This window comes from Bacillus rossius, chromosome 10 (genome assembly GCF_032445375.1).
Source record: "Bacillus rossius redtenbacheri isolate Brsri chromosome 10, Brsri_v3, whole genome shotgun sequence".
Taxonomy (NCBI): domain Eukaryota; kingdom Metazoa; phylum Arthropoda; class Insecta; order Phasmatodea; family Bacillidae; genus Bacillus; species Bacillus rossius.
In genome coordinates this window covers 55,348,728-55,374,208 of record NC_086337.1, presented here as the reverse complement: position 1 = coordinate 55,374,208, position 25,481 = coordinate 55,348,728, and the positions used below count along the sequence as shown (strand labels likewise).

The 25,481-nt window shown below is 40.2% G+C and overlaps 1 protein-coding gene across 1 annotated transcript in view; it reads right to left on the bottom strand.

Annotated features, from left to right (window-relative positions):
* The window catches only part of LOC134536204 (filamin-C), a 131,697-nt gene extending 111,280 nt beyond the window's left edge, over positions 1-20,417 (bottom strand). The window contains 1 exon segment of the mRNA XM_063375857.1: positions 20,066-20,417. Coding sequence (XP_063231927.1) covers positions 20,066-20,345 — 280 coding nt within the window. The 5' untranslated portion in view covers positions 20,346-20,417.
* Positions 20,418-25,481: the final 5,064 nt, after the last annotated feature.

Below are 25,481 nucleotides of genomic sequence, written 5' to 3'. Positions count from 1 at the left end.
TCCAAAATTTAAGTTTTCTCAAAAGTTGGCAGCATGTGTAAGGCAAAATATTATGATGGATGAACGTAGTGTTGTAAATCGCTCAGCGGCTGACGGACGCCACAGGCTGTTGCGATTCCGACTTAAATTTTATCACACGATTGTCTTCAACGACCTATACTTTATCCATGGACCGCAGTTCTGAACACAGCTCGCAACGACTCTGGGCCAATGATGAACGGTAGCGACCGTTTTATTTCAGGTCGTTTTGACTGTTTGACAGATTTCATCATATTGTGTCCATGTCATCTACGTTTCTTGAATGGCTATGATTAGAGACCGGAAAAATTCGCGGATTCATTTCGCGATATGCTAGAATGCAAATAATTGTATTTCTATACAACTTCTGCCATTGGTTCGCTGTTAACCTGGAGGAATGTGGGCCAATTATAGACCCTCAGTCAAAGCAGTATCGAATCACGAGTCTCCCAATTGAGACGCCTCACAAGTCAGCAGCCAATGAACAGGCGACGTTTGCCCGAGTGTGCACAGGATCGTGGAGTCTAGCCTGGAGGTCATTGAACCCGCGAATTTTTCCCGTCCCTAGCTATGATCGACGATGAAAGCGTTTTAGGCTAGCGGTTATGCCAATTAAGATACAGTTTCCACAGTCTGTTATAAATCTGCTAGTCAGGAAGAGAAGGAGCTAGCTGCTACAATGCTGTGACGGATCTACCCTCCACGAGATGCAGCCTGACCAGCCAAGGACCAGCCCCGACTGACGAGTGGCAGAGTGGCTCAGATCAACTGCTCAGTGAAGTGACCCCGAGCAGCCAACAGGGATACCAACATCGCCAGTAGCGGACCCAGGGGCCGAGTTACCCGGACCCCGAGGCCCGCGAGGAGTCCCAGGCCGCTGAATGCGGCCCCTAACCTCCTGTTCCGCGCCTATAAATAGAGACCGGAAAAATTCGCGGATTCATTTCACAACAGCCTGAAATTCAAATAGTTATACCTCAGTGCTGCCTCTGCCATTGGCTCACAACTCAACTGGACGACTCTGGGCCGGTGAGAAACACTCAACCGAAGCTGTGTCGAATCACAGGCCGCTACGTTGGGACACCTTCACAAGACAGCAGCCAATGAGAGGGTGACATTAGATCGAGTGTACGTAGAACTATAAAGTTCATCCTTAGAGGTCATTGAACCAGCGAATTTTTCCGGTCCCTACCTAAAAGTTTCGACGGGGATTGTGAAATAACTGACTTTGAAAATGCGCTGCGAAGCTTGGTGACTACAAATGGCCTGAGTTTAATTTAATTTAATTTCGAGGAAAATGAATTTATTTTTACGTTGAACTCGTGTGTTGTCCAGCCCTCCTTGGTTTTGGGAGGAGGGGGAAATGATTTTAATATTTAGCTGAGCAGCTGGCATTAACTGCTTAGGTTATCTTGTTGATTTTCTTTTTTCTTTTTTTTTTTTTTTTTTCATTTGACGTGAGGCTCGCTACTGCGGCGCGCAGAGAGTCTGCACCGCCACGCGTGCGTGCGCGCACGGCGCAGCGAACGGAACGCCGCCCGTCGCGCACCGTGCGCACGAGTCGGGACACGCCGCGAGGTAATTGGCGCTACGGTTGTTCGGAAGATGTCTCCTCGCGAGGATAGCGGGCTCACACACAGCTAGTGTCACTCCAGTGCTCGCTTGGCCGCGCCCCACAAACACAAACTTTAAACCGAAACACGCCATGTTGGTTTCAGCAGTATTTATTCTTCCATTAAGCTGGGTTTACGATTGATTTCCTTAAGAATTATAACTTAACATCGAGCACACGATTAAGTAAAAACTACATTTTCCAGTTTATGATTGACATAGAAGTCGTTAATTCTAACCAATCTCAGCACAAAACACATGGCCGGCCATTGTACGAAACGGAGAAGCAGGTTTGAAATAGGTTATTGACAAATGGGATATCTATTTTTCGAAATGGATGATGATTACAAATGACAAATATACGAATTCTAACCCAAAATACTGCCTCGCTCGGTCCAATAATAAGACATAAACTTCCGGTTGAAAGGTTCCGGTTTGTTGTGATTGGTAGCTTCCCTTAAGTCTTAACGAAAAATATAAAATATAACCATTTCTGTTAAGTCTTAAGTCATCATATGGTTCGCACACGACCCGTCAAAATTCACACACGACAATCATAAACCATTCCACTAGTTTACATAGAGTCATATGGTAAGTACACGACTAAGTCTTAAGTCTTAATTCTTAATTTTCAATCGTAAACCCACCTTTACGGTAGGGATCTCACATTAAGGTATTTGTAAAGACTGGCGATATTATTGCAGTTTTAACAATTATATACTTAAAAAATGTTTTAATGATAAACGTTAGTGACTTAACAGGGGCAACTAGTCCTAATAGCCAATCACTATTAACTTCAGGCATTCCCCTATAAATAATTATATACTATGGTAGGTATTCCAAGGCAAAAATAAGGGTTTCCGTGTTGAATATGCTATACCTAGAGACCGGAAAAATTCGAGGATTCATTTCGTGATAGGCTTAAATTCAAACATGTGTATAATTCTGCTGGTTCTGCTATTGGCTCGTGGTTAAACTGGAGATCTCTGGGCCAATGAGAGACTATCGACGAAAGAAGCGTCGAATCACAAGCTACCCAGTGGAGACGCCTCACAATTTAGTACCCAATGAACACGCGTGTTTACTTGAGAAGTGCAGAGGATAATGGAGGCTATCCTAGAGGTCATTGAATCCGCGAATTTTTCCGGTCCCTAGCTATACCTGTACCCTAACGTATTCCTAGTGCACGTTAGGACACGGTCAGTCCCTTGTTTTTAGGAACAAATTTTGTTGTCCTATCCTTGCCGTTCTGTTACCCAAATTCCGCGCATGCGCAGAGCTCATTTTTTTTTCTTGATTTCGTCCAGATGGCGGACCCGCGTCTGACGCCATTAACTCGTATATTTTCATTTTTTTGATCGTAGGGGGACGTACCAAGCGTGTTGGTGTGCCAAATGAAACGTCATGATGCGTCTGGAATACATTTATACACTTTAATGGTCATAACGAGCAGCTTAAAAAGTAGTTGAGAGTATTAGAAAGGTCGTAGGTGTTTACAGTTGGTCATGCGTGCTTGCAAAATAGCAGGGGTGTACGTACAGTGGATGGTTGGTTGTGGTTACACCTTTGGCAATGTTAATGTTTCAGTAAGCACATGGTGCTTCAATTGCAGATTTGACCAACAAAAAAACACCGTAGCAGACGTAACATTCGCAGTGCGCATTTACCAAGAGCTCTGCGTGTGACGAACAGGAAGACCTGCATATGGCTTCGCCAGCGAACGCGTGACATGGGAAGCCTATGATGTACATTCTATATTGCACAGACCCGAATACTCACGTTTACAAGCCTTCTTTTCACAGTCGAGAGAGCCTAACCCGAAGTTCATGCTCGCTTTTTTTTTCGTTCTATCTCATTGTATAAACCGGTGTGGCATTAAATTTTGCGGTCGATTAGGATAGGTTAGCTACATTATAAATACTTTAAAACATTGTGGAAGGTTGGTTATATTAGGTAAGTATAGCTACATTAAAAATACTGTAAAATCATTTTATGGTTTCTTAGCAAATAACTTTTTAATATGTAGCTATCCAGGGCTAGGAAACCGTTTACATGATTTCACAGTATCTTTAATGTAGCTATCCTAACCAAATCAACCGTCCACAATGTTTTAAAGTATTTATACTGTAGCTAACCTAACCTAATTTACCATTAGTTATCATGAGTTGTATATTTATTTACAATGAACGAAAAAAAATACCCGAAGATGCACAATCAGACGTTTGGCTCTCTCGTCTGTGAAAATAAGAATTGCCAACGTGAGTATTCGGGTCTGTGCAATATAGAATGTGTATCATAGGCTTCCCTGCGTGACATACCACGATGGGTTGACGTCGGCGCCAGGAGAAATGATACAACGCCATATTGTTCGAGGATTTTGTCCTGAAGCTCGTGGTTGAACAAGCGCCAGCTAACACTCGAGCCGTAGCGCGAATCACGCGGGTTGATTACTGGACCACAACCGCTGGAGCGACCCTAGATGCGCGCGATATTCCCATTCACGCGTACCTTTGGTCATTGTTACGTTTCCGGACATTTGTTATAAAAAAAATCATTTTTTTTAATTATACTTCTTTAGGCGCGTTATGAAAAAAATGATGAGAGTGATTTTTTTACGATGCGCGCGCACGATGCAACGAAATTTTCACAGTTTGTAAAAAAGACTATACACAAAAAAAACAACCACATACAAATATAAATTATAAATTATATGTGTGCTTTTACATCTTATAATTTAGTAATTGATATTGAATACTGGTCCATATCACAAAAATTGATTTATTATGAATATTAGTTTGAGAAATCGTGTTTATAACATTTTTCAAGTGTATTTACATAACTGAGGTTATGTTCCCGTGTGTATAATTAGTTAGTAATATAAATTATAAATGGATAAATATTTAATAAATAATCTAAATTAATAAATCACAATAAACATTCAGCATATGAATTGATTTTCATTATTAATTGAAATTCATCTCGATTATGTTACTAAATTAAATATTTAATTTTATACATGTGTTTATGTTAATATTGAATACTGAGTTTTTATTTAAGTTTTTTTTTATTTTATTGGATTTAAATTTGTTCCCAACCGTATTAATAATACCACTCCACACCTTTTATTATTTTATTTCTATTAATTATTTGCATGCAAACTTAAAGTTAGTTTATTTTTAAAACCGCCCAGTACGTATAACTTTTACGCGCGTACATCAGCACACGCACCCATTTTTTTTTTTTTTTTCATTATCTGCTACCCATTAAACTTACGCCCACGAGTTTCCAAGTCTCTGTATAATAATTAGAAACCGGAAAAATTCGCGGTTTCAATGACCTATAGGATAGACTCCATGATACTCTATGTACTGGGACAAATTGCACCTGCTCATTGGGTACTGACTGGTGACACGCGTCAACTGGGATGCTTGTGATTTGATACGTCTTTTTTTGAAGGTTTTTCATTGGCTTAGAGTCCTTCAGATAAACGGTGGTCCAATCGCTGACTCTGCATGAAGGTGTACGAGTTTGGAGTCTAGCCTATCGCGAAATGAACCCGCGAATTTTTCCGGTCTCTAGTAATAACCAATAGAGACCGGAAAAATTCGCGGATTCATTTCACGACAGCCTGAAATTCAAATAGTTATACCTCAGTGCTGCCTCTGCTATTGGCTCACAACTCACCTGGACGACTCTGGGCCAGTGAGAAAACCTCAACTGAAGCTGTATCGAATCACAGGCCACTACGTTGGGGCACCTTCACAAGATAGCAGCCAATGAGAGTGTGACATTTGACCGAGTGTACGTGAAACTATAAAGTTCATCCTAGAGGTCATTGAACCCGCGAATTTTTCCTGTCCCTAATAATCAATAAAAGACGACATTGGGCCAAGCCCCAAGTGTACACAGGACTGTGGAGTCCATGACTACAGGGACGCGGTCTGGTGAGCGCTGCAGCACTCGCCCGCAGGCGTGACGGCGCGTGTGACAGCAGAGCCGGCCGGGACCGACAACACGGCGCTGTCAAGCGGCGCCAAGGCCGCGGAGCACGGGAAGCCTTCATTTCACAGACGAGAGAGCCACACACGAAGTTACCCGAAGTTCATGCTCGCTTTTATTTTTCCGTTCTATCTCATTGTATAAACCGGCGTTGCATTAAATTTTGCGGTCGATTAGGATTGGTTAGCTACATTATAAATACTTTAAAACATTGTGGATGGTTGGTTATATTAGGTAAGTATAGCTACATTAAAAATACTGTAAAATCATTTTATGGTTGCTTAGCAAATAACTTTTTAATATGTAGCTATCCAGCGCTAGGAAACAGTTTACATGATTTCACGGTATCTTTAATGTAGCTATCCTAACCAAATCAACCGTCCACAATGTTTTAAAGTATTTATAATGTAGCTAACCTAACCTAATTGACCATTAGTTTATCATGAGTTTTCCAAAATAAACATTCGCGGAACAACGGCAAACGAAAAATATGGCGGCGTACAAATAAATACCGTTGCCTTGTTTATGGTCTTTCCTTTTATCAACACCGCCATATGTATTTACAATGAACAAAAAAAACCGAAGATGCACGATCGGGCGATTGGCTCTCTCGTCTGTGGAAAGAAGGCTTCCCGCGGAGCACGCCGGGAGCTGCAGGGCCGCCACCCTGGCCGGTCCGCGCTGGAGACTTGAACGCACGCGTGTCACCGTAGCTCGCAGGCGGCCAGGACCTACCCCCGCCCCGGGCTTCTCTCACGAGCTCTGGTGGGCTCTAATGGCGTCACGGCACGCAGTCGCAGCAGCAATTGTCACCGTAAACTAGGGTGACCAAACGTCCCGTAAAAACGGGATTGTCCCGTTTTTGAACGATCGTTCACGGGGTCCCGAAAAAGTCTCCCGGGACGCCTAAATGTCCCGTATTTACGTTGGGTTGATGATACACTTTGTCGCGCCTCTCCTCGGGCCGTCTTCCCCTCTCCATGCCAGTTGAACTCACCCATTCTGCAGGTGGCTATCCAACCGTAGTCAGACAAGTCAGTGTGGCTGTGGGTGGGGGTGTTTGTCTTGCTACAAATGTTTGTTTGGTGCATCTCATATTGTTATTAATTACTAATTATGCCCAAGCGTCAGTGCAAGTTTAAGGAGGAGTATTCTAAAGAATGGAAGTACATTAAAAAGGGAAGCTATGACAATGAAGCAGAGTGCACAGTTTGCAATACTGTTTTTAGTATTACTCAGCAAAAAAGAGCATGTTTCAATGATTACGTCTCGATGCAGGCCCCTCGGACCCCCTAGCTGGAGGGTATCGCCCCAAAACCATCCTTGGATGTGTCCCGTTTTTTCAAGTTTATGATTTGGTCACCCTACCGTAAACCCATATTGCCAACAGATTTGTACAACATACAAGGCATTCCCACGTGTTATATCACAGGCAAAAATTTTAAAATAAAAATACACATAAAAAAATTGATATGAAAAAAAGGTTGAAACCAATGTGGCGTGCTTGAATATTGAATATTATCAGACACTGATCTTGATTAAATAGAAAAAGAAAAGGTATTTAATAAATTTATACTCCAAATTTTCCTCTTAAACATATATTTTTAAAAAAATTTTAAAAATATATAGGCTATATTTCATTACATTATAAATTTGAATATGAAACTTTAATGTTCTTTGGAAATATCTGGCAACAGAGCACGGCGCTAATGGCAGGTCTGGTGCAGTGGACACAGAGAGAGCTGCAGTCCAGGGATCCGCGCGCTTCGCGGAACAAGCACACAGCGCGGAGGATGGGCGGGGCGCGGCTGTGACGTCAGGCGAGGTGCCAACAGGCGCGCGGTGACGTCACTCGGGCGACAAGGACACACTCGGCGGGCGTGCCAACAACACCGGCACCAAGAAGCAAGGGACTCCAGTGGCTGTGAACCATCCGTCGCCAAGTGCACGAACACAAGATCTGTTAAAAATCAGTAATTCAATAGGTCAAAAAATAAAAAAAAGAGGAGGGGGGAGATTTATTTACCATAAAATCCTGGACAGAAGCAGCCGTGGGCGTATTAATTACGAAGCCCCTCGCTGAGACGGACTGCCTGCGCTTGCAAAGACGTGACTGTGAAACGGGTGTGATGTCAAAACTATGTCGCATGGAAAAACTTTCTGTATATTTTTAAGTTTTTGACGTGATGTCTAATAAATCGATGAACGCACGAAAAAGGATGACTCATTGTCCCGTTACGCTCATTGTACGCTTGCGCCGCATCTATCTCTCTTCCACTCGATTGGAACAACCATCGATTTGACTTTTTCGAGGCACATTAAACTTGAAACACTCCCATTCGTTTCCTAAATAGCAAACATGTATAAAATTTATAGTTAAAATAATCTGTTCGTTAAAGTAATAAAAATTAATGAGTGCAAAAAAAGTAAATTTATCTATTAAATTGTAGATTTCATTTCCTTCCTTCTTTGTATCCATACAAAATAGTGATAATCCAATAAAAATGATTCAATTTTATTCATAAAACTATGCAATCATTTCATCAATGTTTTGTTATGACGTCACGTTAAACTATTGTCCGTAAACCGACTTTACAGACAACCAATTTTTTTTCTTTATTGCATGAAAGAAGGGAAAAAATACGGGCAGTGTACAACATACAAGCATCGTATCCAGAGAAGACGTGTCGGTTAAATTCGCGTGCAAAACTCTCGGCCCCCTCTCCCCGCTCCTCGCCCCCCCCCCCCCCCAGCAAATTTAAAACTACACATTTGCTCTCCTGTAACCAGCAATGGCGTATGTCCAAGACATTACGTAAAATTAAAATGCATGGTGATATTCAGACAAGCTTCTTGATCACAAACAAAATTTATCTTGTTTCCACAGTTTACGACAAGCCAGATACGAATGTTAAACAACTTTGTGTTTCTTGGACGTTGTAACAGTGGCCGGAAATGGACGCTTCATGAGTCATGCAGCATGGCGACGCCAGGAAGTATTCCCACGGGGGGACGCCTGTCAATTTTTTTCGAAATTGAAAAGGAAATAACACACTATAGCCTATGACTCTGTATGCGTGTTATTCATGCTCACTTTCTAAATATATGCATGGTGGTGTATATGGTTGGTTATTATTCGTAGATTCAACCCGGTATCTCACCTGCCGCTTTATTAGGTTTGGGAATGTGCATGTTGAAGACTCGCTTCAGAACAAGGGCTTAACTGTCGATGCTATCCGCCAAGGTCTGTGCTGGCGTGAAGAGTGAGTGCCCTTGAATGTGTTTTTCACACGGAAATCGCATGGGAGTCTCGCGTGGTAGTTCTCACGGTTTATACATTCTTTTATTCCAGCTCTTTTGTCGTGTTCTCATGCTCTTCGCTAGTAAAGAAACCCACGGGAGAGTTTCAAGGACGCGGACGAGTTTTTGAAGTGAAAACTTCTATGGTAAGGTTTGGATAGGGAGGAAATTCAAGTAAGTCATCGACATGGTCACGTGACGGGTTAACGATAACACTATATATGTTCCTATTAGTATAACTTATTGTGCTTTTAAATCTTAAGTATACGATTACTGTGCAGTAAAAAGTGAGTATAAAATAATATTCTCATATACATAGATACATAGTTTGAATAACGAAGAAAACGGAGTCTTTGTAGCAATATAACCTTAAAAATTAAGAACAGCATTATTTATTGTTTAATACCTACAATTACTATAATGCAATGCGTATTTTATAGTAATTTAGGAGTTATTTCACTAACGTGATAAAACAAATTTGTTGTATAATAATATTTTTTTCGTAAAAATTGCGAAAAAGTTTTCACTTCTGTCGGCAGTCCTCATGACTGATTTGAATTTATATTTTATTTATTTTTTGAAGTGTAAACATCTTAGCTCCCGGTATACGCATTCGGTAGGATAAATGTCGTGAATGGAACGGGAATGCGTCCCGACCGTGCGCCTGCGCCTGCGCAGAAGGCCTGGAACTGCGAGCAGACCGCGCCCACCGCTGCACACGTGCCGAGCACTGGACTCTGCGCAGTCGCGGTGCGGCCGCGGGCGTCGCGCTCCGACAGGCGGGACCGGCGACTTCCGGTCGCGCACCTGCCGCCCACTTCCGGCCCAGGTGCCTGGTTCCCTCCGCCGCCTAGTAGCAGTAGCCCTCCGGGGAGACGGACCAACTGTGATGTTAGCTGAGTGTGGTAGAGGAGCTGAGGCGGTGACTATGCTGGGTTGGTGGCCCCCAGCCGCTGGTCTGTGCCGAAGCTCCCGATCAAACAACAGGGAGCGATCCCTAGCAGTTCTGTTCTTTTAAAACAGCAGGGGTCGCGACCCACCAGTGGAGTCGCAGAAGGGTTTACAGGTGGGTCGCGACTCGATCATAAAACTATCAGAAGCCATCGAACAAAACCATCAGTAAAGATGAGAAAAATTCGAAACAAATCGAATTGTGTGCAAACACATATCTATTGTTAAATAAATAACTATTTTGCCACAAAGTGCTCATATTTTGTCAACCATTTTTCAAATCAGAACACAAATTGTTTATCAATAATCAATCTGTATCTTCAAAAAAGCATGTATTTGCAACATTTTATGGTAATTTATGTATACATAAGGAAGGGATACGATACAAATAAGGTTTTTTTTTACTCCACCATGGACCGATAGACCGTGGAGGTATTCCTATGAGGAAAGGTGGGTCGCCGGCTGAAAAAGGTTGGGAACCACTGCTTTAAAGCTCTGGAACGTATTATAAAAGAACTGGAATGTCACTCCCATCCTACCCTATTAGAGCGCATATGTGGGAGGGTAACATGAGGATACCGGCCGTAAGGTCCGCGCTGCCCGGTAGCTCTCCGGGCAGAGGGGCGTGCCTATGCTTCTCCACGTCGACCAATAAGCAGTGCAGTTCTTGCCGTGTTGCGATCACATTGCAGCATCGCCGATAGTGTCTCTCTCGGACAGAGAGAGAGAGAGCGAGACCGACACCACTTCGCAGTACACTCAGCCGAGACATGGGATCCCGACCACTTGCCGCCACCCGTGTTAAGACGCTTCGAAATACAATGATGAACAGCGAGGGCAAACACACAACACGACTACACGGAACAGTGATGTCGGGGCACCTCCTCGCTCTATGCGCTCACTATTGGCCAGTGAGTTTGTCAGGGGAGGTGTGGGTGTCTCTCTCTCTCTCTCTCTCTCATCTTTTTACAATGGTGACAATGCACTACATTTTTAGTAACCAAAACAATAACACAATTAATATTAACAACACGCATACCTATAAATATTTTTTGGAAACATTTCTTTCTTCTCGTCCGCGACCTGGAAGTGATTTGTTATTGCAACTATCACCGTCAGAAGCGCTATCTGCAATCTTTAAATTTAACCTGAGAAGCAGCTAGAGGGTTGACAGCGCTACCTACCCAGTATTCTATACACTACTTCGAGGACAAAGCTGCTGTACTCATTCCATGGAGGGTGTAAGAAAATATGACAGAATTACGTCTCGTCCTGGAAGGGGTGGAGGGGGGGGGGGGTTTATGGCAGATTTCCGTTATAGTACTTTTCCGTCTTTTTCGAAGAGGCTGGGCGGAATACTGTCATTATGGTATTCTTCCGTTATGGTAGTATTCCGTCGCCCTCATTGAGCATACACTTGTTTCACATTAACACAAGTAACAACGTACAGATATTTTAAGAGCGTCAATGTTAGACCTCGCGTGTTATTTCTATGAAAACAATTATAAAATGCCTCAGACGTAACTTGAGTTTTTAAAATGTTTCTCACTGGAAGTTTCCCAGATACAATTGTAAACAAATACGTAATTTGAAAACAAGAATAAGTTTTGAACTCCTGCTGACGTAAATTCGGTCACCAAGCGAACACTAAAGCTAGGACGCCCACAGCCAATGAGAGCGTCGAGGTCGCCACCTGGTCCCGTGGCTATGTACGGCGCGCCACGCCCACTGCTGAAACCCGCCAATAGACGCGGAGGGCAGAGCCACGATATCATTCACGGTAGTAAGGGATAGAGGGGGGGGGGGGGGGAAGGAATCTTGTCTCATTGTCTGCCAACCATATATAACCAGAGATGAGGGTAATATACAGATGGAGCATAAGGTCCGATTCTATGCGTGGGGGGTGAAGCCAAAATGGGAAGGGGATTCCAGGGTACAACACGTACCAAATGGCGGCCGTTTGTCTACAAATATATCAGCTGTAACTGTATTGGAGATTATGACAACTCATATCATTAAATTTTGTATTATGAAGATTCGTTTTGGACTATATATATATATATATATATATATATATATATAAACATATTAAACAGTAATGTTTTGATATGATTTTCTTCCAAACAGTAAACCACTATTGTTAATAAAGCAGACTAGAACAAGAGAGACAAATATAAACAAGCGTTCGCCATACTGGTACGTGAAAATCAGAAGAAAAATATGGGGAAAAAACGGCTTCACGTCTGACGGCTAATGATCCATCTATCCTTTCCGCAGAAACTCCAAAACTATGCTTCATATGAGCCCACCTAGTCAGGAGTGTAGTTGTGTGAGGCAAGTTAGTAGGTGCTACGCTCACTGGTTCTTACAGCGCGGTGTCGCCTCTAAGAGCAAGGCTGTAGACTGGCGCGCAGACTTCTCGTCGTGCATAGGGCAACTAAGAGATTTGAGCGGTGACCGTAAATAACATTGTATGGCGGATAAAAATTCTGCACACCGTATGTGGCCTAGGCCTTTTAGAGACCCCATCATCTTGGATTTTTCCACCTTTTGTTTTTGCTATACTTCTAATTTTGAACTATTGACCCCAATTTTTGGCATGTCACGACACAAACCGCATCTCCCAGACCTTCTATATCTCGTTTCAAACACATGAAAACCACACCAGTTCACAAGTTGTTGACCTCAACAAGAAGCCAAAGAAGCGGTATCAGAAATATTTGAGATGGCAAGACGGCGAAGGGAATCGAGATGTCCGCTTGTTGCACGCAAACAGGCCCAGACCGCCTGGTGAGATGGCTCGTGTCGGTTACGACCCCGCACATCTGCGCCTCGATGCAGGACCGGCAACAAGAACCACGCAGGCCAGCTGCGCCTCTGTCCTGGGAAGGAAGGGAAGGAGGAGGGGGGGGGGGGGGGTGTTGACGCAGCACCACGTGACCTGACGAGCCGGTCCGGGGCCGCGCCGTTACGGCCGAGACCCCGGCTTCGAGCCCCGCGCCGGCGCAGCGCCCGTCCTCCATAGAGCAAGGAGGGAGATAGAAGCGCGCGCACAGCGAGGAAGATAAACAGACTCGCAATTCAGTGCTATAACCTGAGACCGGAAAAATTCGCGGTTTAATTTCGCGATAGGCTAGAATCCAAGTGCGTGTAACTTATCGCCGCTTCAGTGATTGGAACACAGTTTGCCTGGAGTACTGTGAGCCAATGAATGACCCTCGACATAAGACGTATCTAATCACAAGCATCCCAGTTAGCAGGTGTCACGAGTCAGTAGCCAATGAGCTGGTGTAATTTCCCCCGCGTACGTAGAGGATCGTGGAGTCTATCATAGGGGTCACCGAAACTGCGAATTTTTCCGGTCCCAAGATATAACTAACGCTCTTTATTTTCTTTGGAAACCAGCGAACTAACAGTCGATCACTTTTCGATAGAAAATGTTGACTATCGTGATATATATTTTTTTGTCGTTGGTTGCTGGGAATAATTCACCATAAATGTTCCTAATCATCTATTTTCCAAACGGAACAACCAAAACACTATGTTAAAGTGCTTCATCTTTTGTTTCAAAACTTTTAAAAAAAACTGCATAGTCGCAGATTAAGAGTTTGAGTAATCATCATAACATCATTTTCAATCGCAAAAAAAAAAAAAAAAAACTTTAATCTGCTTATGTGAACATGACAGCCATGCTTATTTCATTGCTACCAGGATAATTCAACATTGTCATTTTTTTTTTCAAAAGTATTATAGTTTGCAATTATAGTCACTACGCCACTCCGTTAATTCCGAACTAATAATGTCTGTAAAAATACTTTCTTTTTATTTAAGGCATTATTTTTAAGAAGTTTCAATGTTTTGTTTATATTTAAAAATTAATTTTTGATGATGGCATTTCAACAGCAGTTTTTTTTTTGTGGCCATATTCCGCCTATTCAGTTGCGCCCCCCTGGAAATGCGACTAAACTGAAACCATGATTGGTAATAAACTGAAACCATGATTGGTGAAAGAACCATTCTTTCAACATAGGTTGCACTGCAAGCGAGAAAACAACAAAGCAGTACTCGACGCATGCGCTTATTTAAAACTGTTAAAGAGTTATTCTACGATTGTGATCTTGAACAGACATTCTACTAATTTTACAGTTCATACTATTAAGATTTATAACCGGACATTCTTTTTATGGACATAATGTTCTTCAACAAGTGTCCAGAGACGGTGATTACGAGTTGACGCGCTACCAAATGAGCGGACTATGTGATCCTCTGATTGGCGGGGGACTCTGGAAACCAGGAAGCTAGGGTTTTACGCGACACTGTAGCAGAGAGAGAGAGAGAGAGAGAGAGAGAGAGAGAGAGAGAGAGAGAGAGAGAGAGAGAGAGAGAGCGGTATGCACAAATATGGCGCCGGGCGGGCCGCGGGCCAGAGAGTTTCTCCCGTGCGGCGTGGGCCGCTGAGCTGTGAAGCAGGCGTTGCGCAACTCCGCCCGCTTCACATGCTGCCGGCGGGCGCTGGCAGCCTGGTGACGTCACTCGCTCACGGCGCCTACAGTCACCTAGTCACCTACAGTCAGCCACGCTGACATTTAGTTTAACGTATCTGTGGGATATCTGTACGAAGTGATTTACCACTTAATGATCTAAAGTGCTTCACAAGGCTGATATACGTGAGCTGAACAGCATTGTTATTTTTAATAATAGACAAACTATTTAATACATAATACTGGGCGTCTAGAATACGTTTAATTAAATGATGTTTGTCGCTGTAGCAAAAATTATGTCATTAAAATAATTAGGAATAACATCTTTATTTTTTACACATTTTTGCTACAGTGACAAAATTTGCTGTGGTTGTAGGACTTAAAATTAAACAAAACCCAGTGTTCCATCTATAACGTGCGCACGCATCCTTATAAAATGGCGTAACAATAATTACTATAAAAAAATAAACTTTTAACAATAATTATTTTATTTTATTAACACACAGTAATAATTACGTTTTTCTAATTTTCATGAAGGTTAAAGTATGGCTAGTTAATTATAGTCAACAACAATACAAACACCACTTAATAGACAAAATAAATATTTGAAGAATACTTTTAAATGAACTAAAACCAGTAAAATAACAAATTAATATAATACCGTGGTTCTACTACACATGCAACAATTGCGTAAAATATTTGAGAGCAAAACTTTAGAAGAAAAAGATTTTTTTCTCCTAAAGAATTCACAACTGTCTTTGAATGACAAACTAGGCAGCGTAAATTAATTAACAGCTTAGCATGAAAGTGAAGCTGTTAAATGTAGCTAGTGCAACAACTATTACAGAAAAAAATAGGTCATGGAAAGTTGAATTAATGCCGAAAGAAAAAAGTTACTTTCTATCTGCGTACAGGCGCAAGTGGATTTTTCATTACAAATTTATTTGGTAACAATCTGGATGCATTTAATACCGTAAGCTAAACACTCAAAAAATTGGTTCACCCCTTACTTTCAGGGTTGCAGTTATTAAAAAAAGTTTCAGATAATTTTTTTTGGTAATATTTAGAAGGTTTGGTCTATGACCTAATTGTAGTCATCCCCTTGTAGTATAGGTAGTATTTATAAAGTTTTAACATATTTGTAACAGTGTTCTTCAACCCATAATTATTTAACCTCTTGCGCTAAAAGTTGATTGTATAAAAAAACTTTCGATTTATTTTATTTACTCTAAGCAAATATAATAACCTTAAACAGATGCATTTGTTTTAATTTTTTCCAAATGAGATAAGGTGTTTTTTCCCTTCAGGTTTTTTAAAAACCTACCCCCTCCTCCCCAATTGTCTAATTTTATCCATTAAAGAACTTAATCCAAATTTGCCTTCTCTATATTATATCCTACACGAACCTGGAAGTAATTCGAGTAAAATTACGTCAAATACGGTGTCCATAATAAGTTACAGGATCAACTTTTGAGTTGACGGTGTTTTCAGGGTTTCAGGTTGTAGGGACCACGAAACGGAAAATTAAATACAAATGTTCTGTAAGTCGCGCCAAGGTAACGATGGCAACAGCGCGGTACACTACTGGCGTGAACCTGACGGCAGGAAGACTGTCACGCAGCCACCAGGCCAGTACAACTGACAGCTGACAGCCGGAGCTGCTCTGACGCGCTCAGACATGACAGCCTGGAGGGTTGTTGTACCATTTATTGTAGCAGCTTGATTTTAATGAAGCGGGTATCTTATTTTCATAAGCAAATTAAAAACGTTAAATTATATTATCTAGCCCTTGTACCAATTATTGTAAAAGCTTTGTACTAAAGCCACTCTCTGTAGTGGTCTTTATTATAGCCACTACTTTTTTTTAGTTATGTGGAGTCAGTGTATTGAGTATGTGGCCCAGTTTTACTTTATGCATATACACCTGGTGGAGGTGGTGACACACATAAAACATATAAGTACACTTTGTTACAAGAAAAACAAATGAAAACAACAACAATAAAAAATATTAACTTGTATTCATTATGTAGGTTAAACGAAAGATAAGGATTATAGGTATGAGAAGCGCAAGACTTATTAATAATAAAATTTCATTAAAAGAAAGTATTTAATAAAACAATAATATTGAAAATCCTGGTTTGGCAGGTGGTATCGATTATGTACTTAAAACAAGCAGAAATAGGTTGCACACATGTGTCACTAACAATGGTTCATAGAGTTCAATTTATAATGGCGCATGTTCTCACACTCATAAATCGCAGAAAACTGATAAAATAAGGTTTATTATTTAAATATTTAATTTATAAAATTGTACCTCGGCTTAGCTCTATTGTTGTGTCGATAGAAAACATGAAATTCCATTCTCGTATCACCTCTAGGTATTGACTTTGACGTGTATGCGTGACGATTAAGAGGATTGCAATATAAGTCTTTATGATGTTAATCTGTTCTCAAATTTTACAATAGTTTGAGATGTAGAGAAAATACTAGCACATTAGCTTATAACAATGTCTCGTACGATGCGAAATTGGACCAGTTTTTACTCACGTTATATATTATGCACTCCTACTTACATATCTTTCCAGATATGCCCTTTCATTAATACATACATTTAATATTACGCAGATTTAACACATCCATACACTCAGATGGCCTATTATAGCTAGAAATATGGATGAATATAAAAGGGATTACGCCCCTTGCGTTTCAATATGCCGCTACATTACATAACTCTCTTTTCTATTTAGAAGTTCTAAAACTATCAACTTTTGTAACCTGGCCTCTCATTGGCCGAAACAATAAAAAGTTAACGTAATTTTACACATTAAAAATAACAACTGACTTTCAGCAATATGTATGAAGATACAAAAATACGTTAAATTTAAAATGATAATTTCTAACAATGAACACACTGTTATACAAAATACGTGAAGAAAATCTATTATGCCGTTAAAGTCAATTGTGCCCTAGAGGGGTCTAGCTTATTGTGTTCCATGAAGTTCGTGCTACTTCATAGAGTGTAGCACACGTAGATACACCAAAACATAAACATAGAGTACTAATATCGGGGAAATAAACGAATAACACTAAATAGAATTATAATGTTGTTAAAAAAAATAATAGGTCACTTTCTGTGCGTGGAATCGTAAGTCATGTAACGGCACAGCTTGATTTTAATGAAACAGGTATCTTATTTTCATAAGCAAACAACACTCCACTCCGCGGTTGCGGTACTCGGTGGACGGATCGCAGCAAGCGGCTAGTGCTCGCTGCTCGGGGGGCGGGAAAGGTGAGTTCCGAAAGTGAAAACCACAAAAAAACAGGTTTCCCTTCATTTCCTTCCCGTGTGGAACAGTGGCGGTCGCCCCTCGATCCCGCGCGAGACTGCGTCGCTGCACTCGAGGTCACTGCATGGTGCATGGTGCATGGTGCTTGGTGCATTGTTCAATGCCGTCAAGGTGGACTCGCAAAGATTAGTCGCGTCCGTCCGACATCCGTTCATCCGTCAACTAGACAACGTTCCGCAACACCGCATATGCGTCGTACTATTTTTTCCACCTGGATGCTGCCAACTGACTAGAAGGCTTATATTTATGAGAAAATTCCTCTTCTAAATGTTAATTAGTTTGACAGTCAATTACGCTACGCTATTATAAATCATCAAAACTATTTTTTTTTTCGCGTTAATGTTTATTTTAATATATTTTCGAGTTACCGTACGTCATTAATAACCCTTGTGTGACTCGGTTACTTTTTTTTTATTCCAAATATTAAACTTTAAAACCTGTTAAAACGCAAGTTTAAAAACATAATATGGAAAATGCTAAACAAATAAAACAAAATTAAAATATATAAAATTAAATAAAAAACCAGAGAAAGGCGCAGTTAGTGTCCGCGACGTAGATTTTTTGTGAAAGCGTTGGGCTAAAATCATATAAGTATGTAATTTTCTGTATTGCCTTCCAGCGACGCCGGCACATGATCCGGCATGTCTCAGCCGCTGCATGGTCGATGGGCGAGCTACGTAATAGCTGATAATAGCTATTTACTGATGTAAATATCAGTTCGCTATTGATATGGTTTGTTACTACGCAAAATGGCAATCAGGGAAAATTGTTGATTTTTTTATTTTATCTGAAAAGAACGTTCATGTCACAAATCGGCTTGTTATACTTTTTTTTTTTTTTTTTTTTTTTAACTGGTCCTTATTAAAGTTTGGCAGCCTTGGTAAAGGACTCCAAAGCATGTCGGTATAAGAGCGTACGCAGAATTTAATTTCGGGGGAAAAATAAAAGGGGGGGGGGGGTGAATAGAACAAATTTGCCCGCCGTTTTGCTTTCAATTTATGTCCTTTTGTTGGTGGGAATTTTTATAGCTATATCTCCCCCATCCACCCCTCTACGTTCACCCTTACATGTCGGTACCATCCCTGGTAATGCAACATGTCATTTCTAGAAACAGGAAAAAAAAAAAAAATCCGCGGATTAATTTCGTGATAGGCTACAATTCATGTAACTGTACCTTTGTGCTGCTTCTTTCATAGGTTCACTCTTGATGTGGAGGACTCGTGGCCAATAATAAACCCTCAATCAACGTATCGAATCCAAAACAAATGAACAGGCGAAGTTTGCCCTAATATACAGGCGGTCACTGAACCCGCGAATTTTTCCATTCCCTAGTCATTACTCTCAGGCAGGGCTTAGTACGAACTTCTTTGGAGGCTACGTAGATGATAAACCTACGCTCAACTCAGTTCGTAAGTCTCTTCGGAGGCAGTGATCCATAAGACGTACCCGTGGTAGGGGTCAAGGGGTTCGACAGCAGCCACCCCCCGACTTGTCTCAGTCGACATCCCGCTATAATTGGGGACTAGGAACATTCGTGGTTTCAATGACCTCTAGGATATACTCCACGATCATTTATGTACTCAGCAAAACTACACCCGTTAATTGGCCACTGACTCGTGACACCTGTTATCTGGGATGCCTGTGATTTGATACTTCTTTGGTTGAGGGTTATTCATTGGCTCAAGAGTCTTTCAGGTAAACTGTGGTTTAATCATTGAAGCGGCAAAAATGTTAAACACATTTGGATTCTAGCCTATCGCGAAATGAAACCGCCAATTTGTCCGGTTCCTCGATATAATGCCCGATCTTTAAATGATTCCTGCAATGGGGAATTTTGATTTAATACATTTTTTGGACATATACTTTTGCTGTTTTGCATTGTTTTTCATGGAAAAAATTCAAGAATGCAAACTAAGAATAAAAAATGAAAACACAAACCCAGAGAAAAAGCCTAAATCTCCTGATGTCAAAAACCTATACAAATCAAGTGTCTAATATTGGTCTGTTTGTGCCTGATGACGAGAGCACACGCCAGTTCCCGAAACGTTGCAACTGTTTTGTGATAGGAAACTTACTGTGTTCACCGGTGTTGTCGTCGTGTTGTCCATAATACCTGTTTAGGTACATCTTTGGATCTATCTGTTTGACATCAGCTGATTAAGGATTGTTCTCTGTGATGTAACTTTTTCATATTTAATTCTTGATTTGCGTTCTTGAATTTTTTTTTTCCATGGCAATCAGTGCAATACCGCAGTGGCGTGTGTCCACTGGCACCGAGCAGTAGTGGACTGGCTTCGCACGGCGCGGTGCAGCGGTTCCCGGGAGGTCGCTCCAGGCGTGGCGGCCGGCACGACTCACCGATGTTGACGAGCTTGACGCCGTCGGCGGCGACAGCGGCGAGGGCGGCCGACACGTTCTCGAGGCAGTGGTGCCTGTTGGCGGGGCGCCGCACCCAGGCGGGGCGCAGGGCGCGCTTCTGCAGCGTCTCGACCAGCGCGCACAGCGCCGTGCCGTCGCACAGGTCCGCGGCCAGGTCGTCCACGCGCAGCCCCGCTCCGCGCAGGTGCTCGTTCACCCAGTTGCGGAACGTGTTCGCCTGTATCTCCACCCACAGCTCCTCGCGGCCCTTGATGGCCATGCCTCGCGCCGCGTGGCCCTCCGGGCTGCGGGCCGCCAGCCCCACCTGCGACAACCGCACACGCTCGCCCGCCATGGCCGCCTCGCTGCAACTGGCTCGCCTCGGCCGGGCGCGCCCAGCTGGTTCCTGCCGCCGCCGCCTGGCGCGCTGAGCTCGCCCGCCATGGCCGCCCAGCTAGTTCCTGCCGCCGCCGCCTGGCGCGCTGAGCTCGCCCGCCGCCATCTTCATCGCGTACAAGCTTCACTATCAGCAACAATTTATTAAAAAACTAAGTTATTCAAATCTTTTGATATCGCATGTAAAACATTAATTGTTTTAAATAAAAATCACGAGACACGACCACAACACAATAAATGTAAGTTTTATTTCGTTCCCCCAACACACACTCCAAAATTACAATAATTTTCAATAAAAATATATTTAATATCCAAAATAGTTTAAATATAAAACAGGTAATACAAATGACCGAAATGGAGGTGTCAATGACGATAGATTACAGGTGATGTCAAGAGGTAAAGTTTGGTGTAAGCGAGTTTCTCTGCACACTAGGTCACCGCTGAGACTCCATTCGGCCACATAGTACTAAAAACGACTTAAATATATACTCATCAAACTTTTGAATGGAATGATTTTTTAGTTTGCACAGTCAGTTACGCACATATGGTTTACCCGGGATCGTGTTGGGTTGTAACCGTATCTACACTGACATTGGAGTTCACTAGATGAGTTACGCCGAGAGGTAATTGTGGTGTACCTACAATGCTCTTGGCACAAGCGTGACCCTCAGCTTCACGGCTACCAAGAACTCATTTCATGTAGCTTCAGTCTTGCAGTCTTTCAAAAATAAATTTAAGTATTTTTTTAATTAAAAAATAAAAAATATATTACTATGCGTAGCAAAATATCCTGCTTCATTAAAACTGTTAAATCAAATTGAAATTCAGTTTTTTGTGCCTTACAGCACCCATAAACGAATTATGACATAAAATAACAACAAAAACACAAGACATACAGTGATACACATCAATGCGATAAAACACGAAACAATACAATACACAGATAGATAAAGATTGATAAAGTTCATGTTAACCAATTGATCACTTCGGTTTTCACAAAAATCTTAAACCGAAACTAAAATGATGTATTAAATAAATATACAGATTACAAAAATTTTACCAATGAATATTTGTACATTACTCAAAAGGAGTTATAATTTTTTACACATTTTATAGTTACTAATGGTTTTGAAAGTGTCACACTAATTCTGTAATTGCAAGTTGGAATTTTTAATCCAAACCGAGTCATTATGTCTGGACCAACAAAAATGGTAATAAAATGCACATCACTGATCGAACGTCTAATAAACAGAAAATTCAAATAGATTATATAGGAATGTAGCATTTTCAAAATAATTTAAATGCCTGAAATTTTTAAATATTAATTTAAGAACTATTTTTGCATATTTTCAATTCTTTTCTAAATAAAGTCATTTGATGATAAGAAAGTTTTAAATTTAATAAGACCTAAAGATCTTCATGTGTTGCTAATAGTATATATTATCTACATGTTGGTGGAAAAAAAAAGTTTGGCATCAATATAACTGGAAGGTTACTTAGCTACTATGTGATAATTCTGATTAAATTCGTTTTTTGACTAAAGGTTATACAATAAATGCTTTCGTAATTCAGGGACGTTTGTTAACTTGAAAATCAGATCCGGACAGCTGAAAAGTTTCACAAACATATTTCCCATATGTATATATATAATCAGCATATTATCTTGCTCAATTTCAGTTGGAATATCATTTATTAAAGATTATAGTAGTTGAGATAAACTACTGCTTTGCGGAACATCTAATACAATGAAATTGCATATGCAAATTTGAATGAAAATCGTAAATTTGTAAGATAATTAAAACATTGACGAGGCCTAAAATTGATAATTTTTTAATCATAACATTATGTTGGAAAGTATCAAAGGCTTTGCTCATGTTGAAATAAAGAATATTTTATTTACATCTGGATTTATACTGGTACACGCACATATAAAAAAAAAAGTGTATTAAAGAAATAATATTTTTAGGAATCAAATTAATGTACCTATAAATATTAAAACTTCTAAAATACTACATAACAAAGGTTTTTGACTAAAATTTAACCGTCAATAAGACTTCAAGAAGAAATATACCAATAAATATAAATATATATTTATAAATAAAAATATAACCACTCACTGACTGATACACACTTAATATAGATAATATTTTATGTTCAAAGACAAAATTTTTGAAAATGTTTTAAATTTTGTTTGACCTTTATTTATAACATGTTACAGATACTAAAAACTAATACGCTACAAAACTAAAAAAAAAAAAAAAAATATTTTTTTTTTTTTGCAAAACTCCGTTCCCCCGGAGAAACCCCCGGAATGGCTACCGCATGGGGAGCCCTAAGAAAAGAAACGGGCTCCCCATTTGGAAGCCACCTGGAAGGTTTTTTTCTGTTCCACCCACCGTTTCTTTGGTAGCCTGACTTGTTACAAGGGATTGTATTCCTACCAGAGAAAATGCCACCATTCACTCTGGGCAATCCGCCTTGGAGGAGCCGGGGCGCGAACCCGGGTCCTACAAGTCACAAGGCAGGCGCTCTACCCCAGAACCAGAGTGGTAGAGCGGATACTTGCAGTCTTCTTAACACTGATATGATGTTATTCTAAGAGTTTACTGTAGTTTCGTGTGGCTTTTAACACTTGCAGTACGTGCAGTAACATCTAACCTCGGTAACGAACAAATTTATGTGTTCTTATGTTGTTCGTTCAGCATGAATTATGTAATTTCATAACAGTGAAATATAATTTAAATAACTAGTCTGGCAATTTTTTAGTTGATTTTCTGCAAACAAACTTATAGTCCCGCTGTTCAATAATTATATAGAAATATAGACCAGTAAAAACTAATGTAAGAGCTTGCACTGTCGAAGGTAAAGTTATTTTGAAATAAATGTTAGATATTAAAAGAGTGTGTTTAGTTAAAATATGTGTGTGCTTACAAGCATAATGTTATTGTATAAACATTTTATTTATTTGGTTTTAAACCCACAGAAAATTAACTTTTTTTATATTACTTTTGGCTTTCTTTGGTTTTACCGTGCTTAACTTGCGCAGCTAATACTGGAAACCTATTCAAAGAACTGTTTGCAAATAACTAAATATTGGAGTTACTGGGGCAACACGAAGCATAAATGGTAACACTATTTTGTAGTTATACAATTATTTTCATGTAAATGTACAAATATGTATTTTTGATTGAATATTTCTGTTCCATTTATTTACGATGCACAACAGCAAACAGAATAACTCAAAGATGAAACTTAACAGATAAAAATTGAAAGAAAAAAAAAAGCTATACAGAGATGCACAGGAGCGCAGACTAACACAGTATATGATTCCTAAGAGAACAGTTGCGGTGTTTCAGTAAAGAGATCTATTCTCTTCTTAAGGCACAGACTGACATACAGTTTAATGAGTAATGGCGTATGTCCGAGACTACATCATCTTGAATTAATTTACCTATTATTTAAAATGTGTTTGTCAGTGGAAATTTTATTTAATAAACTACACTAAATTAGTTTATATTCACATAGATACTGACTTTCTTTAAACAGATTTGATTTTTGTTTGTTTCATGTGTAAATTTGTTTACACTTCTGTTAACAAGGCACAGGTATTAGTGCAGAGAAGCTTATTCAAAAGAACCTGTTTCTGTAACAAAAAGTGTCAAGAGCGTAGTTAAAAAAGGGGGGAGGGGGAATTAGGGTTGCCAGATTTATTTAGACAAAGAATTTTATTTTTCAATAATTACAATGGCAGGAATTTAAAAAGTTAGTTAGGGATCGTCAACTAACCTAAAAATGTATTTTCAAGCATTATCTTTGTAAAAGAGTTTCCGGAGGAAGGACTGGCTTCTGCCCTCCCCTTCCAAAAATACTGTCTACACCCATGGTAAATGTATAAACAAAATCACATGTAGTTACACGCATTAGTACACGATATTCTCAAAAGACGTTAATTAAAATTTTGGAGACCGTAATTTTAATAGTTGTAATTACAATATTAGATGTCAATAATTTTTCAAGAAATGTGATGATAGCCTACATGGAGTTCTCTAGTCTGAAACTATGGATTTGTACTGTTATGCAATAATCGTACACTCACGCCTGTAGCATAAGGAATCACTACAAGGCAATCTGAAGATGAGAAAAGATACACTATCGATTTGTATGGACCGAGTCGTAAGACACTAATTCGTATTCCAGAGAGCATAGGTTCAAATCCCGACTGGTAATTGTCATATCATTTTGATGTGAAACGTCTTAAAAATCACAGCGAAACATATGGGTACCAGAAAGTCTGACTAAAAGGTCTGTATCATCTTGCTTTAACATTTTCCTAACTATATAGGCTTCGGCCTGAGACGCTCTTAAGTCTTCCTTACCTAGACCTCCCAAATACACTAAGTTTTAATTTAGATTCGGAAAAAAAATTCTGTTCAGTGTAGCTCACAACTCAGATGTGATAGCGCGGTGATTGGTGTGATTTTGTATAGAGAACTGACAACACTGGGAAATACAGATTGTTTGTTCACCAGAAAACATTAATTTTTATATTATGCTTTCGGTATCTAATTTATCATATCACATGCAAATGTTAAACAGAAACGAATAGTAAGCTACCATTTAATGTCGGTTTTGATTAAAAAATTTAGTATGTAGTCAATGTCTCGTTTTTATTGTTTTTATTTTAAACTATTACACTAAAAGTGACTCGCTGACATAGAAGTTTCACGTGAAACCAACAGCTGTGAGTCTCAATACAGCCCAACCGATATTTTCTAGAAAATTGATAGGATGGTTCCGTACTGTAGGTCATGGCTAATTCCTTTCACATTGTTACTCTACTGTGGTGTTTTTTGCCGTCTGCACTGACCTCCGCGCTATTAATATTTTTACGGACAAGCAAGCATTTCAGAATAAGAAGAAAAATAATATCGGAAATAGGCTATTCCCGTGGTAAACATACATAAAAATTATTTCAAGGCTTAGTCATTGAGGCAGTTAACATAGGTCTAATTTAACAACT